The sequence below is a fragment of the Artemia sp. Qi Xiang Cuo genome, chromosome 3 (assembly GCF_049724085.1).
Source record: "Artemia sp. Qi Xiang Cuo chromosome 3, ASM4972408v1, whole genome shotgun sequence".
NCBI lineage: Eukaryota > Metazoa > Arthropoda > Branchiopoda > Anostraca > Artemiidae > Artemia > Artemia sp. Qi Xiang Cuo.
Window position 1 is genome coordinate 78,797,985 of NC_142796.1, and position 16,970 is coordinate 78,814,954.

Here is a 16,970-nt window from a genome sequence, read left to right on the forward strand (position 1 = left end):
ATTCAGGTTTAGTTGTGATAATCGGATATCAGTAAGAGAGAGTTAAAAGAAATTAATATTTACGAGTTTCAGGTCTTTTTAATTTTTATAAGGCTCTTTTTATGTTTGGTATATTGCATAGAAATGCACATGAAGGTTTGATTGGCGTGTTTGAGAGAGATAAGCCTGAATATGAAACAAAGAATTAGTCATTAATTAGAAAACCGGTTAAAGGTCTAAAACGTCTGCATTTTCAATTCCCCTTGTTCTTCCTTCTATATGGGAGTCTCTTCCTTATGATATAATTCAAGAGAATGATAGGCCGACTTCTCGTCGGTTGCTTAGAGGCCATTGTTTTTTGCTTTAGGATTTATGAATTTTCTTTTCTTTTTTCTTTTTTTTTAATAGATAGAGTAGGGAAGTAATATGTAATAGTGTTGTTATATTAGATTAGTATAAAAGAGGGTCTCAAGTGGTGATTTCTTTTTGGCCTTTTTTTTTCTTTTTGTTTAGGGGAATCCATTGATGAGTCACTTGTTTCGTGGTTGGGAGAAAGGCCGCACCAGCCTTAAGGCTTATTGGCAAATTTTTCTTTTTGTATTGTTTTTTGTTTGCTAAATAAATTCTCTCTCTTCAAAGGGCTTAACAATAAAAACTTTTTTGTCCCCAGGCCTATGTTAGGTCAGGGTTCCCATGCTGGACCGTAAAAATGAATAGGCAAAACTAATTAAGCTAATAACTAATTAACTAATTTGAAAACGCGTTTCGTGCGTAAAAATTCAAATATCAACAATCTGTTCATTCCCAAATACAGCTGCATCTTCTGTGGAAAGCTAAGACTATTGAGCTGTTTTGCTCCACATGTTTTTAGCGTAATATGTGGTTCTTAAGATATATGTGGTTCAAATGTCCAGATTTCATTTTCCCTGTGCTTGGTACTTTAAGGAACCAGTAGTTAAGTGTCCTAACAAACTATTAATAAATCTGTAGATTTGCTAACAATTAATTCAATTTATGTATTGGTCAAGAGAAGTCTTGGGCTATTTGGGGGCTTTTCGAGCAGGCTGCTTGTTGAATTTTTCAAATCAGTGCATTTTCTAAAGTGTTTCTTTTAATTGCACCTTCACTGCATTTTTGCTTTTATGGCCGCGCTCTATCTTATGTTTGGAATCTGGCAACATTGTTCACTACTATTTTCCGGCTAGATAGCTACTTTTTTCAATAGCTGGAGTGAAAATAACTAATAAACAAAAACGACATAATCGTTGAATACCCTTCCAAATTAAATGATAATAAAGGGGCAAAAGTTAAATGCCCTGGGACAATGGACAAAAAAAGGTACAAGAAGCACTGAGGTGATTAAAAATGTCCCTGGAAGCATAACCGTTGGCAACAAAATGGATTCAAGTTCTTCTTTTTTGTTTTAATGTTGTTGCTAATTTCGTCACAAGATGACATTTAGATAATCCTTAATGTGTTGTATTTCCAGGTTTAGAGCATATGCATCGACGATTTATTGTTTATAGGGATTTAAAGCCGGCTAATATATTGTTGGACGAATATGGACATGTACGAATCTCTGACCTTGGCTTAGCCTGTGATTTTTCTAAAAAGAAGCCCCACGCCAGTGTGTAAGTAAGTTTTGAAATTTCCTTCCTGAGCTTGTCTATCGTTGGCTGTTTTACGTATGAAAAATATTCAGTATTAATTCAGAGATAAAATTTAAATTCGGCTGGAGAATTCTGGAAGAATCTCGATTTATTTGGGGAATTTATTATGAGAAAACAAAAGAGTAGACAAAGTATTCGATCAAAAGTGTCGAACTCAAAGATAAGTTGAATGTAAGAGGCCATATTGTTATACTTGAAGGGAAATTCTCCTCAATTCTACTTTCCTCTTCTTTGAAGGGAAATGAAGGGAAATTCTTCTCAATTCTACTTTCCTCTTCTTTGAAGGGAAATGAAGGGAAATTCTCCTCAATTCTACTTTCCTCTTCTTTGAAGGGAAATGAAGGGAAATTCTCCTCAATTCTATTTTCCTCTTCTTTCTAGAAAATGATAAACACATTGATGTGAAAGAAAAATTAATCGAGTCCAAAATTTGTTTAAACCAATTATTAGCAAACGAATACAGTTCGGCGAAAATTCAATAAAACTAACTGAAATTCAACTTTACGCATTTGGAATATTCACAAATAACTTGCTTTTATTATCAATGTTGCAAACAGTTTTCCCCATATCTTCATATTTAAGATTAAAACAATTGACCTACATCGGTTTATGCTGTCAAAGTGCAAGTGTGATTGAAAGCGTCAGCGAGGGGGGGGGGGTTATAAGCCAAAAAATGTTGCATTCTAGGTCAAAATTTTCCAATACCGTGAAAGGAGAAATATTTCGGAAAATTCACGGAGAAAGTCCTCGCTTGTGAAAATCCTATGTGTATGCCTTTTGTAATAATCTTTCAAATTCATCCGTTTTTGTGATGTCTCGAAATTTTTCGCTAGACTTACTCGTGTGGTTCCTATGCACTCTAGCTCAACAAATACGCTTGCAGGGGCTTTGCAAGGGAGGGGGGGGGGGAGTCTACAAAATTTTGTACTGGATAAGTCAAACGTTGATTAGGTATGTGTCTTGTATTTTTCAAATATCGGTATTTGCGATCAATATTTTTCAAATATCTTTCAAATATTTCAAATATTTTTCAAATATCGGAATTTGCATTTTTTCCTATCAATTGTTAGAGGCAGAGTCTTTTACTATGGGTGCGCACATAAATAAACTGTTACGGCTCATCTCTAAAATAGAATTTGTGTTTTCCCTGCCAAAAACAAGCTATTGTTCAATTATATCAGTGAAGTTGCTTTTACAAATCAAAAGGCTTTTCTCCGTAATATCGTCATATGTCTTCCTAATTTCAATTGCATCTGGATTTTTTGTTGCCAGACAGTAGTCATGTTTGTGCTCGAAAAATAGCTCCATCTCCTATTTTTTTGTTGGTTTCTTATTTATGCTGCCATAAAAACATAATTAAATTCTTAATTTTTTTATAATCCTTTTCGGAAGTGACGTACAGCTGTTTAGAAAAAAGGATAATGACCAAATAGGAAGGAAATATCGAGAAAAATGATATGACCGAAAAATAGGTTATCTACATTACTCTGGCAAAAAGAAAAATTACTCTTAAAAACTTTTCGTTTGTCAGTTATGTCGATTAGCTTCATGCATGTGATAGGATTGAATAAGAACGACAAGAATGAGGCGTTCCCATGACTGGGGTGGATAATATTTATTGCGAAACAATACTTCCTTTTTAATATTTTTATTTCAACTTTTTAATGGTATATCTTTTAATATAGGCCAAATATAAAAGATCTTGTCTACCGATTATTTAGAAAAAATAACAAATTACAACATTACGATGTTATATACGAAGAGTAAGCTATATGCTTATCTAAGAATTTAAACAATTGAACATGGTTCTCACAAATTTCAGTACACAATTTTCAGACGATCATAAAAATAAGAGCGTCCCATGACACTATATTTACCTTCAGCAAAGGTGGGGGGTAAGCCTTAAAAGGGCTTAAAGCCAGTAAATTGTGTTTAGCAACAATATATATATTGTTAGTTGGTGACCTGTAGGGTCACCAACCTATGTGGAACTGTCTTAACTCACGAGTGGCACTGCCAGATATTTTCTATTTTCATTAGTTTTGTACTTCAAAATTATGAAAAAGGAAAAAAGAGTTCCCAAGTGGTTGATACCATAATAGCCTACCAGTATAATAGCAGCCTCTTATCTGATTTAAAAATACTTGGTTAAAAAAGAACTTGAGATTTTTCAGTTGTTTATTTCTCTAACTAAATAATCTTTTATGTTTGGTCTCATCCAGACCAAAAATGGAAATGAGTGGATATAACTTCCTACAAACTTCCTCTAACCAAACTCATCGCTAAATTATAATAATTCGTTCTTCTATGTGCGTTCTTATAAGCAATAGAGGATGTCTTGCTGCTTCTATCCTTTTTTTTCAGATGATATTTTTGTAGGAGTTTCTCTAGTCTTTGGTTTTATATCTATCCATTACAGAACTCTTTTTCTTGTCTTATAGAGGAACTCATGGATATATGGCTCCTGAAGTCCTATCGAAAGGGACCGCCTATGATTCCAGCGCAGATTGGTTCAGTCTTGGCTGTATGTTATATAAGCTGTTAAAAGGGCACAGTCCTTTTAGACAACACAAGACGAAAGATAAGCATGAAATTGATCGAATGACATTGACGATGGTGAGTGTTTTAATATGCAAAATGTGAATGGCCTAAAACCAAAAAATATTCATTGTTCAATAGATACTAACCATTATTTTTTTTGTCTCTCCTTCCTAATTATTAATATACTTTCAGCTTCTACGTCTTTACTAAAATTAAAATGGAATCACTAAAATTGTCAAAATAATTTACAAGGTGCAAAGAAGGAGATGGAACCAAGGACTAATTAAGAAATCATTGCTCTCGCGCCTCTCTGAGATAAATACCAAAGAGGTGTTTCTAAGCTGTTCTCAAAGGAAGGATGGATCATCAGGGCAATGGATGTTCAATGATTCTTCCATCCTCTTCATCATAACTTAGGCACTATACAGCAATGAGCATTCGTTCCTTCTCTTTTAAAGTCTTTTGAGACACAGCATGGCTTGCACATGTCTTCTTGACTCTGCCTTTGTGCGTGCGCAATGACGAATTTTTAGCGATGGCTGGTATATACACAATGGATGATTAATACTCCGACGCTAGCTCCCCGGCGGACAGCCGTCTACCGGCTGCCCTGTGATGTGTCTCATTTCTGACACAAACCAACATAACTATATATATGCCTAGCTGTGCTCCTGATCAATATTGCCTGATTGCTGATCTTCCTTTTGTGAAAAGCTCAGGAAAAGTTCTTGACAGTTATCTCAGAAGCAAGAATATGTCAAGTAACGGCCTTAAGCCTAACAACGGTCACTAGACTTGGTTCTAACTCTTTCTTTAACAAATATTGCACTAGTTTTTTCCGGATCTTAGTCAAAACATGTCTCAGCGAGAGGGTTCTTAAAAATATTCAGCTATTGTAGAGCTCCAATTTTGTGTACTATCTATAAAAAATAAACTGAGGAATATTTCACCATAACTTGACGGAATTCGAAGACACTGGCGTCTCTTTCAGACTCATGAAGGCACGGATCTAGAAAAAAAAAAAAAACAGAGAAGAACAAAATATATGAAAAATATTAGAAGCTATAAAACAAATATTAAGTCTCGACATTTCAGGAGGTCCTGTCCCCAAAGGTCTTCTCCTGCTTACTGGACCTATGCGATTAATTCTTGTTAGAATATTTATATTAAAAATGGACAATCTTGTCATGAAGTAAAACTTAACAATGCAATATTTCATAAATACTCGGAAATTGTTAAAAATTAGAATTGGGACAAAACCAGCAGCCAAGATCATTTTTGGACGCAGTTTATGTGTATCCGTTAAGGTTTAAACCATTTCATTGCTTATCAGATGATCCAATGACTTATTTAAAATATAGTGTCGAATTTGTACAAAATATACTGTCATTGAAATTGATGATTATAAAGTAGTCCAAAATCTTTTGACATAAATGATGCTCAAAGTTGTGCTTATAAATTAATTTGCACAAGTTTTAAAATGGTGTGGTAATTACAAGCCATTAACTAAATGTTTCATTAGTCTTTTTATTCCTTAAGATACTTATTGGAACTTTGGATCTTAGTAGTTTATTAAATTCGTTTTTAAAGAGTTTGTGATATGCGTCAACTTTCTTTTAGAGAAGTCGCTCCTGTCTTAACTGCTGAGGATCCTATTGCTGCTACCGGAATTATTATATCATCAAGATCGTCAAATTTATGTAAAAATACCTAAACGTTGGCAATTAAACTTTTATATCGTTTTTTTTTTATTTTTTTTTTTATTTTTTTATTCCAAATCGATATTCCTATTTTTGCTTTGAAATATAATGTACTTATTTTCGAGTACTTCAACACAAAAAATAGTACTTTTTTAGTTTGATTGAAAAAGAACATAATGATCCCATAATCCCAAAGTTATTTCAAAGCTCCTCATTGATGCTCTGTTGCTGTCAATGTTAAGGCTTGCGTGTAAATAAAGAAAGTGCTGGTCAGCAATAATTCAGCATAATCTAAAACTTTCCATCATTTCAGCTTATTTTACGCAATGAAATTGACTGCTTGATTTTTATGTGGAATTATTTTCAATAGCCAAAGACCCTGTATAACAAAAGGCACAAAGAATTAAAAAACCGTAGCGTTCACCTTTTTTGAGAGGACTGGATAAAAAAATTGCCCCCTTCCCCCAAACACAAAATTCTAAGCCCCTTTACCCCCCTACAAACAGTATTTTGTAGGGGGGGGGGTAGTATATTATAGTATAGTATATAGTATATAGGTAATATATATATATATATATATATATATATATATATATATATATATATATATATATATATATATATATATATATATATATATAATGTTGAAAGGGAGCTTTTCTAAATCCCATATGATGGTAAAAAGGGCAAGTTACACTAAGAAACGTATTCTTATTCAATACTCCAGCATTTCTGCTGTGATGGCATCTGAGTTTGGAGCTCGTCCCTTCTGAACATTTTTTGCTACATACATGGTCTCTACAGAGCTCTGCGGTTTGGTATTGATGTCAAGCTGTAAAAAGTGAGTGTTGGGTACATTTTCTCAGTCGTTGGCTCTCGTCTTTTTAAAAGTTTCTCGAAGTGGATAGCCCACCTCTCGTTAATTTTGTCTGGATCTAATAGAATCATTCCATTCTTGTTTTTTTATCCAGGTTGTCCGGTTACTGTGTTTCCTAATCGTCTCATTTGTCGGTCGGTAAACAGTTTTAGAATCACTTTTTCTAGTAGCTTCCACAGCCAGAGAAGCTTTGTTTCAAGTTTATTGTCCGTCCTATCAATCTTTTTGACTGCTTTGTTCTTCTCGTTGAACAGTTTGCGTAAAGGTCTCAGTGTCAGAGGATAGAAAAGCCTTCCGCATTAACCTACGGTCACAAATCAGCTTTTACCTTGTATCAGAGATTTACCTTTCCTTTGGTTTCGATCTGAAGTCAATATTTTCTTCTGCAACCATGTTATATACGTTCTTTGCGTTTTCCGCTTCATATCAATGTGTTTGGGTTCCTTTACACTTAATTGTCAGGGCATTCAAACTTATTCTGTATAGCTGTGCAGGAATCTCCTTGAAACTTTTGGTCAAGTAGTTTGTTGAAGTTAGTCGGTTTCTTGAAGTTCAGAGTGGGTTTTGAAGGGCAAGCAGGGACGTCCCGAGGGGGGGGCGCACCATCCCCTAACTGTTTGGTCATTCGGTAAAATTTTCGCCAAAGGCGAAAATCTCGGCAAACTTTTGTAAAATTTCTGATTTCTGCTGAAAACTCGGCAGAAATCAGATAGCGATTCGGTAAAATCCACGAAGTTCGCTCCCGCCCCCAATGAAAAGAGGTTTGGTACGCCCCTGAGGGCAAGTTGTTTAATCTGCACGTAGGTGATAATAAGTGAACAATCAGAATGATCAGAACAATCAGACGTAGCAATAGCTCATCTATATCCACGTACATTTAAAAGGCTCGTACGCTACCTTCTGGGAATCAGAAAATGATCTATCTGGTTCCAAATTGAGACTTCTGGTGATGTTCATATGTATTCGTGCACTGTTATGCGGTAGAAAAGTTCGATATTTGACAAGATCATTGCCTAGTACATAATTCACTAGCAATACGTCCATAGGGTCCTAAAAATTCAGGACAATACTGGTGACCGTTTTCAACTTTTGGGTTTACGTCTCATGGTATAGTATATCATGCTTGGTGACGTATTTAGTGACAACAAACCCTTTCTTTTAAGGTAGCTGTTGGTTTTCAGCCATTAATGTAAACTACCTCGCTAGTAGTATACTGAATCCTCAGGAGAACACTTTAAAAGAGGGACAGGGTAGAACGTCTGATGGGGGTTGGATAGAAAAAGGGTATCGACGAATGTGTTAGCCGAGGGCATATTAATGCTCCTAGTTGTAATATTTCACAACGGTATTGAAATATACTAACTTAAACTATTATCGAACAGGGCTTGGGTCTGATAGTTTAAGGGAATGATCGATGCAATTACTAGATATAAATTAATAAAACCGTTTTGTATACTAACTAGTTTGATTGTGAAGTAGCATTTTCCCTAAAAATTGAGCTTGAAAATGGATTTTTTCTTTCTAATAGAAACCTTCAGTTGCATTCGCCTTCAAAAGAATTCCTTTCATTTCCTGTTTCTTTTATTTCGCGTTGAAGTTTTTCCAGGATTTCCCTTGAAGTAATCGCAAACTAAGCTTGGAAGTCGTAGCATATTTCTATTTACAATTCTTTTTTTCTGATCAAGCTCCGCATTTTCCAATATTCTGTTTCTCAATACTTCTTGTCAGCAATGCCTAGATTTTTGATATGTCCCTTATTTGACTTGTCCTAAACTTCTAATTTTCCCGAAGCAATGCATTCTCCATGGACGAGATAATTTTGAACACTCTAGAACAGAAGTTTGTTTGAGTTTAATGTTTTCTATGCGTTAATTACCCCTTAGCTTTTTTGGACAACTAGATGTCTTCGTGTCTTAAAGACCTTTTTTAATTTCAGGATTCGAAATTGTTGTAATAAGCAAAAACTGTCTTGGTTTTTGACAATAATCGATAATTTATTTTGTTATGAGATGTAAATTTCCATGGTTAAACCAAATTAGACAAGAAAAAAAGGATATTCCTAAGCCCTGGAAGAAATGAAAAGAGAAAACTTTGATAAGAGTCCATGCTGTTCTTATCGGAAAATGGAGGTTACGTTTGCAGGACAAAGAACCACTGTGTAAATTGAAAACATAAATAAATATAAAGTCAGAAGTTTTGACCCAAAGAAAAAAGATCAAATTCATAATTTTAAATTATGATTAGGTCTGGATGTAAGCGTTCTATTCCAAACCCATCGATTCCCAAAATCTGTGACAAATTTACAAATTAAAATCCCTTGTCTATTTTGGTCGATAATTCTCTTTCACTTATCTTTTTTCTCTAATAAATTTTAGTCGAAGAAACTTTTCTAAATAAAGAACTAGTCTTCTGTAAAATTGGAAAATAGCTACTTAGTTGATTTTGCTGAACTAAATAGAAATAATCTTTCATATCCTCATTATTGCGCTTCACTTGTCTATCCTTATCTGTAAAATACATGGGCTCTTTTTTTTCTTTTTCTTTTTTTGTCACGTTAGGGGAATGGCTCTAAAGGCTTCTTCTTTTTAGTACTTTCCTAGATTACAGAATTGTTTATTCTGCAGCAATTTGATCTTAAGCTTGATAACGTCTTATTCGTTTCGATGTATCTTTTGGTGCAGGTAGGTCATGGCCAGGTGTAGACAAGTCGTGACTTATCAAGAACCTGGAGAATTGTTGCTCTATGTGAATGAACTTTTTTGGGAGAGACATACAACCTTACATCCCAAAGGAAAACTAGACCTCCAGTAATAAGGCTCCAACTTATGGTGTTTTTGCCAGGAAAGGAGAAACTCAAGCGGCAATGTAAATCTGATTGGATTCTGATTAGAACCCTCTAAAAGCTTTACAAAAGTCCTAGCTCCAAATACCTGCAAATTTCAACTGATATTTTTATCAATGCACAAAGGTGTACTCTTATGGATGTGGATGGCAGGAATGTAGCATTTCCTCGCAAAGGTCCGATCGAGCACGGACACACTAGACCATAACCGTGACTGTTGGTTTAGTCTTGTTAGATAAATTCCACTTGTCCGTCGAGCAATTAGGCTGACAAAGAGATTTTAATGCCCCATCCTCTCCTTCCACAGTGGACGGATCAAGTGCAGAATAGAAAAGGCACAGCTATGAGCCTGGCCTTAGCTCTCTTCAATTTTGGTTGGGGTCTAATATCCCCTTCTAGCAAATATGTATATGCCATGAATTTAGGAGAACTCTCTTACATTCTCTCTGATACAGGTCGAATCGGTCCCTGAGTTCAAAAAGAGGGATGTAGCTTATCAATTCCTACTTTCGAATAAGTTTAGTTGATATCTGAGAAATACTTCTGGTTGTTCTCAAAACATGCATTTGGCTCCAGATCTTCTAAGGACATTGCTAGGACAGAAATTCTGCCTTCTCACAAAGGTTTTACGATCTTACATCCCCCTCTAGTAAATGTCAGACTGATAAGAGTTTAGGAACTCCCTCCCACCAAACAGGTTGAATTAAGCAAAAACTCCCAAAACTAGGACGCTTACTTTCGTTCCTGGCAAATTTGGCTGAGATTCTACAGCCTTTTCTAGTACCCTTCCCTACAGAAGTTAAAATTGGTACGGAATAAAAAAAAAGCACCATTGAGATAATTAATCCTACCTATACCGAATTTGTCTTAGATTAAACCGAATTCCCCTAATAATGAGAATTTAAGGACCCTGGCGTTTCCTTCCCCTTTAAACTCCTTCCCCTCCCATTAAACTCCCCATCTCCTTATGACAAGCCCCTTTTTCCCACACGCATAACCTGGTGGGGCATATAGCCAAGAGGGCACAACTACGCCATTCATTATTATATCCCATCAAGTTGGGTTGAGATCTGATAACCTTTTTTTGGTAGATGTCGGGATGACAAGATCTTAGGAACTTCCACACTGGCTAGATCAAGTACGAACTCCCAAAAGAATGGAACCAGGGCACTTCCTCTTGCTTCCCATTAAGTTTGAGTGAGATCTGACAACCCGTTCTGGTAGATCTTGTGATGACAGAAAATTAGCTCCCATTTCTTGTATTAATTAAAACAAAAAAAATTTTCCAAAAAAGAAGTTTAAAGAAAAGTAAAGACCATATTAAGCTTAAGATCAGAAGAAATAGAAACCTACAGTAACTCAAACTCAAACGACCAGAAACTACTATTAAAGAATAAACGAAACCCAAAACGAACAGAAATTAAATAAACAATCATAACAAAAAAACATACTACAGGTACTAATATAAATGAATAAATAAATCTTAAAACGAGTAAAGTTTAAATTGAATATGCAAATCAAGCTTGAAAAGAACAAAAATCACTACAAACAAGAGTTTGGGTTTTGCCTCCTCTCACTGTAAAACTCTAAAACCTACTGCGTCATTGGCGCTTTATTGAAAACTATATGGGTTTTGGATAGCCTTGGAAAGTACAAATAAAATCAAACTGAATGTTTCATATACTGCTATTAATTGGTGAAAGCTCACCAATTCAAGATTTTAATTCACTGTAATTTTATTTTTATTTCAATGTTGTAAAAACTGAACAAGAAAATATTTATAATATAATTCGTTTTCATTGAAGCACCAATGACGCAGTAGGCTTTACACTTTTAAAGTTAGGGAAGGGAGCAGTATCCACCTCTTGTTTGTAGTGAAGCTTTATTTGTCTTGAATAGTCTCGGAAAGAACTAATAAAATTAAACTGAATAATTATATATTATATATTATATAATTATATCAATTGCTCAAACCCCATCAGTTCAAAGTTTAATTTTATTGTAATTTTATGTTTGTTTTTAATGTTGTAAAACGAAAATATTTTTAATTTAATTCGTTTTCAGTTTATACGATCGTTCAGTTTATACGAAAAGTTTACCATATCATTTCTTCCACAAAATACCTTATATGCATCGGGGAATAATTTACAACACTTCCCCCCCCCCGGGTTCTGGGGGATTGAGTAAACCTCGGAGTTTTTGTTATATAATCTTTGGTCTATTTTTGACAAAATGAAAATCTCAAAAAGTTAGGGAAGGGAGCAGTATCCACCTCTTGTTTTTGATGAAGCTATATTTGTCTTGAATGGTCTCGGAAAGAACTAATAAAATTAAACTGAATATTTGATATATAATTATATCAATTGCTCAAACCCCATCAGTTCAAAGTTTAATTTTTTTGTAATTTTATCTTTATTTTTAATGTTGTAAAAAGAAAATATTTTTAATTTAATTCGTTTTCAGTTTATACGATCGTTCAGTTTATACGAAGTTTATCATATCCTTTCTTCCACAAAATACCTTATATGCCTCGGGGCACAATTTACAACACTTGCCCCCCCCCCCGGGTTCTGGGGAATTGAGTAAACCTCGGAGTTTTTGTAATATAATCTTTGGTCTATTTCTGACAGAATGAAAATCTCAAAAATTTGATCGGACACATTTGGGGGAAAGACGGTTGGTGGGGAGGGGGGGGGTTAGTTGCCATCAGATTACTTTTGACTCTCAAAAACAAAACTAATACTTTCGATTTCTAGTTATTTGAGTCCCCTCCGAAGTTTACCTTCTCCATAAAAACCTTATATGCCCTCGTGCATAAATTAAAACCCCTCCCCCAGGCTCTGGGGGGCGTATATTAACCCTGATTTTTATCTAATTGTTGGACTATTTCAAACGAAATGGTTATCTCAAAAGTTTTATTAAATGCATCTGGAGAAAAGTGGGTATGTAAGGGGGGGAGGTGATAACTGCACTCCATTTAACTTTGAAAACGGTAACTAGAACTTCCAATTCCTAATAAAATGATCGACCTCTGAAGTTTACATGACCGCTCCTTACATTAAAACCTTATATGCCCCCGTTGCATAACTTTCAACACTTGCTCCCGGGCTCTGAGGGATTGTGTTCAACCCGGAGTTTTTGTTATTTTATCTTTAAACTGTTTTGAACAAAATGGCTGTCTCAAAGTTTTGATCGGATGCATTCGGGGAAAACAAGGTTGGGAGGGAGGGGGGGGGGGGGGCTAGTCGTCATTGGATCACTTTTTACTCCTAAAAGGGGAATTAGAACTTTCAGTTTTATAATCATATGAGTCCCCTCCAAAGTTTTTCCACCACCTCTTCCATAACAGCCTTATATACCCCCGCGGTATAAGTTACAACCCTTTCCCGGACTCTGGGGGGGGGGGTATGTGGACAACGAAGTTTTTGTTATCTGATCGTTGGAGTAATTAAAAAAACTTGGTATCTCAAAATTTTCATTGGATGAATTTGGGGAAAAGATGGTGTGTGTGTGTGGGGGAGGGGAGGGTGAGTAAGGTAATCAGAACTTTCAACTACCAATCAAATGAGCCACCTACGAGGTTTTTACGACCACCCCTACATAAAAACATTAAACGCCCCCGGGGCATTACTTAAAACACTTGCACCCGGATTCTGGGGGGGTTGTGTCGACCCCGAGTTGTTGTTGTTGTTTGGGGTTTGACACGTTCGACCAATAGGTCATATGCGTTCGTATCGCTCAATTGTTCTGTGCCTTCTGTGCCTTGCTATTGATAGGGAGTAATTCACCTGCAGCAACTGCCTGCATTGAAAAACAGGAATCAAAATAATGCAACTGTGCTTAGTCATACAGCAATTAAAATACATATACAACACAATTATAATAAATAATACATTTTTACATTATAACCTATTACGTACCTCCGTATACAGAAAATTAATCAGATAAAATATGAAAGGATAGATAAGGATAATGAAACAAATAAAATAGAAAAAGGATAACTCTAAAATAAAATAATATGGGAGGGGCATCATGGCCATCAAGATTAAAATAATATGTAACCATATATCATTTATCTTGCTTGTTTTAGGGGTTAATCGTCATCAGCACCTGCCATAAATTATAAACAGTAACCATAATGATGCAAATACCGTATCAAACAGAAAATACAATTTTTATACAAGTCAATTATATTAAATAATAAATTTAACCTGTCACCTAGATAAAATTATAAACAAATAAACAACTCTAAAACAGGAAACATGCAGAAAAAAATTAAATAAGAAAAAAAAATTAGGGAATGAACCAAACCAGTAGTCTTAACCAAATTACTTAACAAGTTTGTGCTTAGTCAACCATGCTATATCCAATGGAAAACGATGGAGAGATAACTAGTCAGTTGTTTGAGAAGGAGCCAACCTAGGTCTGGCCCTAGGTTGTATTGTAGCACCTTCTGGGCTGGGTACAGACTCCTTTCCTTTACGTTTCCTTTCTGCTTTGCCAGGGCTGCTGGTATCTGCTGGCATTGTGGGAAAGAATGAAACTTCTCTATTTAGATTTTTAACTGACTTTTTTAGGCTACTTATTAGGTTTTCAATTGACTTATTTAGGCTATTTAGGTCAGGGCTGCGTATCTCCTGACATTGTGGGAAGGAATGAACCTTCTCTATTTAAGTTTTTCAACTGGCTTATTTAGGCTACAGACTGCATTTTGAAAAGGTCTTGGTGCTAACTTAGAAAGCAGTTCACAAATTGATGTAATAACCTAAGTTAGATCAGAGATCTCCTTTGCAACACCTTCAAACATGGCCATGTACCTCATGTTGAGGTCCTCAGCTGGAGGTTGATTAGGAGTCAGTGGAGGGAAAGAGTATGTGTGTACTATAGGGATGTGTTCTGTATGTTTAGGAAGTCCTTTCTTCAAGACCTCAGCAGCAGTCCTCATGGGGACATTATTGCTGAAAGAGTAACTTACAATTGCTTTCTTCTCTATGAATACTGGGCATTCCTTGGCATTAGCATCATGGTTACCATTGCAGTTAGGGCACTTGAGTATCTTATCTTCCTTTACTGTTTTAGATTGGGGGCATTCATCAAGAATGTGTTGTCCACTACAAAGTAGATATCTTCTGCCTCTGCGGCAATTTGAGGCCACGTGACCAAAACCTTGGCAATTAAAGCACTGAATTGCCCGAGGGATAAACTGCTTAACTGTATACCTTGCACCCCAAACAGAGATTTTCAGTGTGAACTGAACATCCTGATTAAAGGTGCAAACCAAAGGGATAATTGATCGGCTTGGATTTTTAAAGGCCAATGTCAATTGTTGTATTCTGGCATCAACTTGGACCTCCTTGACAAAATCATCCAGATGGGTGACCTCCTCAGATGGAATAAATACAATGCCTTTTCCGTTTCTGATTAAAGCAGAGTTAGAGCTAGGACCAAGCACAAAATTTACCTTACATCCATTTACTGCTATATCTGAAATAGTAAGTATAGCAGCAACTACTGACTGGTTCACAGCTATTATGATAATGGAGCCGTCTGGTCCAAGTCTTTCTAACATTGAACCATAATGGCCCCTGCACTCAGGATTTTGGAGATGTTGAAACAGTTTTTTGGCAATAGCTGTTCTACAGCCCAATGCCAACAGTCTAGGCCTACTGGTCTCATTTGGACCTTCAACACCTAAAGCCAAAATCCTTACACTAGAGTTATTGTGGTCAGATGTGACAGGACTACTAACCGTCCTGTCAGTCAACACAAATAAAACCCCAAAGGGCTAAAACAATTTAAACAACAAAATTAAAACACAAAAAGGAAAAAAAATTGTCAAATAAATAAAAAAATTAGGCTTCAAGCAGAGGGAGGCCCTCAGTCAATAATAAATTAAGCAAGCAATACAAGTCAAAAGCAGGCACAGCACTAAGTTTCAAAGCAGGGTATAAAAAGGTTTGATGAACGCTTTCAAGCAATTGGGAGTTGCAATATGCAGGAATCTGAGGGAGTTTGCAGCAAGCACATTAACAGTCAAAGCAAGCCAAAGGTCAAAAAAGGCACAACAAAGCGAGTGTACACGCGTCAGGGACCCAAAAGGGCAGAGCCCCTTGCGTTTTAAACAACAAACCGTGGCACAGAGCTATCCTACTAGGGAAACAGCAATTATGAATATATTTCGATCATTTGAATTTCAATTCGTCTTTTCTTCGACCCCGAGTTTTTGTTATCTGATGTTTGAACTATTAAAAAAAATATGGCTATCTCAAAGTTTGTATTGGGTGGGTTTTGGGAAAAAGGGGCGGGGGGATTATTGCAACTCCCAATTCCTTATATTGCTTGCTTAATTTATTATTGACTGAGGGCCTCCCTCTGCTTGTAGCCTAATTGCTTTATTTATTTGACAATTTTTTTCCTTTTTGTGTTTTAATTTTGTTGTTTAAATTGTTGTAGCCCTTTGGGGTTTTATTTGTGTTGACTGACAGGATGGTTAGTAGTCCTGTCACATCTGACCACAATAACTCTAGAGTAAGGATTTTGGCTTTAGGTGTTGAAGGTCCAAATGAGACCAGTAGGCCTAGACTGTTGGCATTGGGCTGTAGAACAGCTATTGCCAAAAAACTGTTTCAACATCTCCAAAATCCTGAGTGCAGGGGCCATTATGGTTCAATGTTAGAAAGACTTGGACCAGACGGCTCCATTATCATAATAGCTGTGAACCAGTCAGTAGCTGCTACTATACTTTCTATTTCAGATATAGCAGTAAATGGATGTAAGGTAAATTTTGTGCTTGGTCCTAGCTCTAACCCTGCTTTAATCAGAAACAGAAAAGGCATTGTATTTATTCCATCTGAGGAGGTCACCCATCTGGATGATTTTGTCAAGGAGGTCCAAGTTGATGCCAGAATACAACAATTGACATTGGCCTTTAAAAATCCAAGCCGATCATTTATCCCTTTGGTTTGCACCTTTAATCAGGATGTTCAGTTCCCACTGAAAATCTCTGTTTGGGGTGCAAGGTATACAGTTAAGCAGTTTATCCCTCGGGCAATTCAGTGCTTTAATTGCCAAGGTTTTGGTCGCGTGGCCTCAAATTGCCGCAGAGACAGAATATGTCTACTTTGTAGTGGACAACACATTCTTGATGAATGCCCCCAATCTAAAACATTAAAGGATGATCAGGTACTCAGGTGCCCTAACTGCAATGGTAACCATGCTGCTAATGCTAAAGAGTACCCAGTATTCATAGAGAAGAAAGCAATTGTAAGTTACTCTTTCAGCAATAATGTCCCCATGAGGACTACTGCTGAGGTCTTGAAGAAAGGACTTTCTAAACATACAGAACACATCCCCATAGTACA

The 16,970-nt window shown here is 36.0% G+C and overlaps 1 protein-coding gene across 1 annotated transcript in view; it reads left to right on the forward strand.

Annotated features, from left to right (window-relative positions):
* Gprk1 (G protein-coupled receptor kinase 1) overlaps positions 1-16,970 on the forward strand; it is a 327,272-nt gene that overhangs the window by 246,628 nt on the left and 63,674 nt on the right. Inside the window, exons 11-12 of the mRNA XM_089086349.1 lie at positions 1,469-1,610; positions 4,091-4,265. Of these exons, the coding sequence (XP_088942475.1) occupies positions 1,469-1,610; positions 4,091-4,265 (317 nt within the window). The remainder of the gene's footprint in view (positions 1-1,468; positions 1,611-4,090; positions 4,266-16,970) is intronic.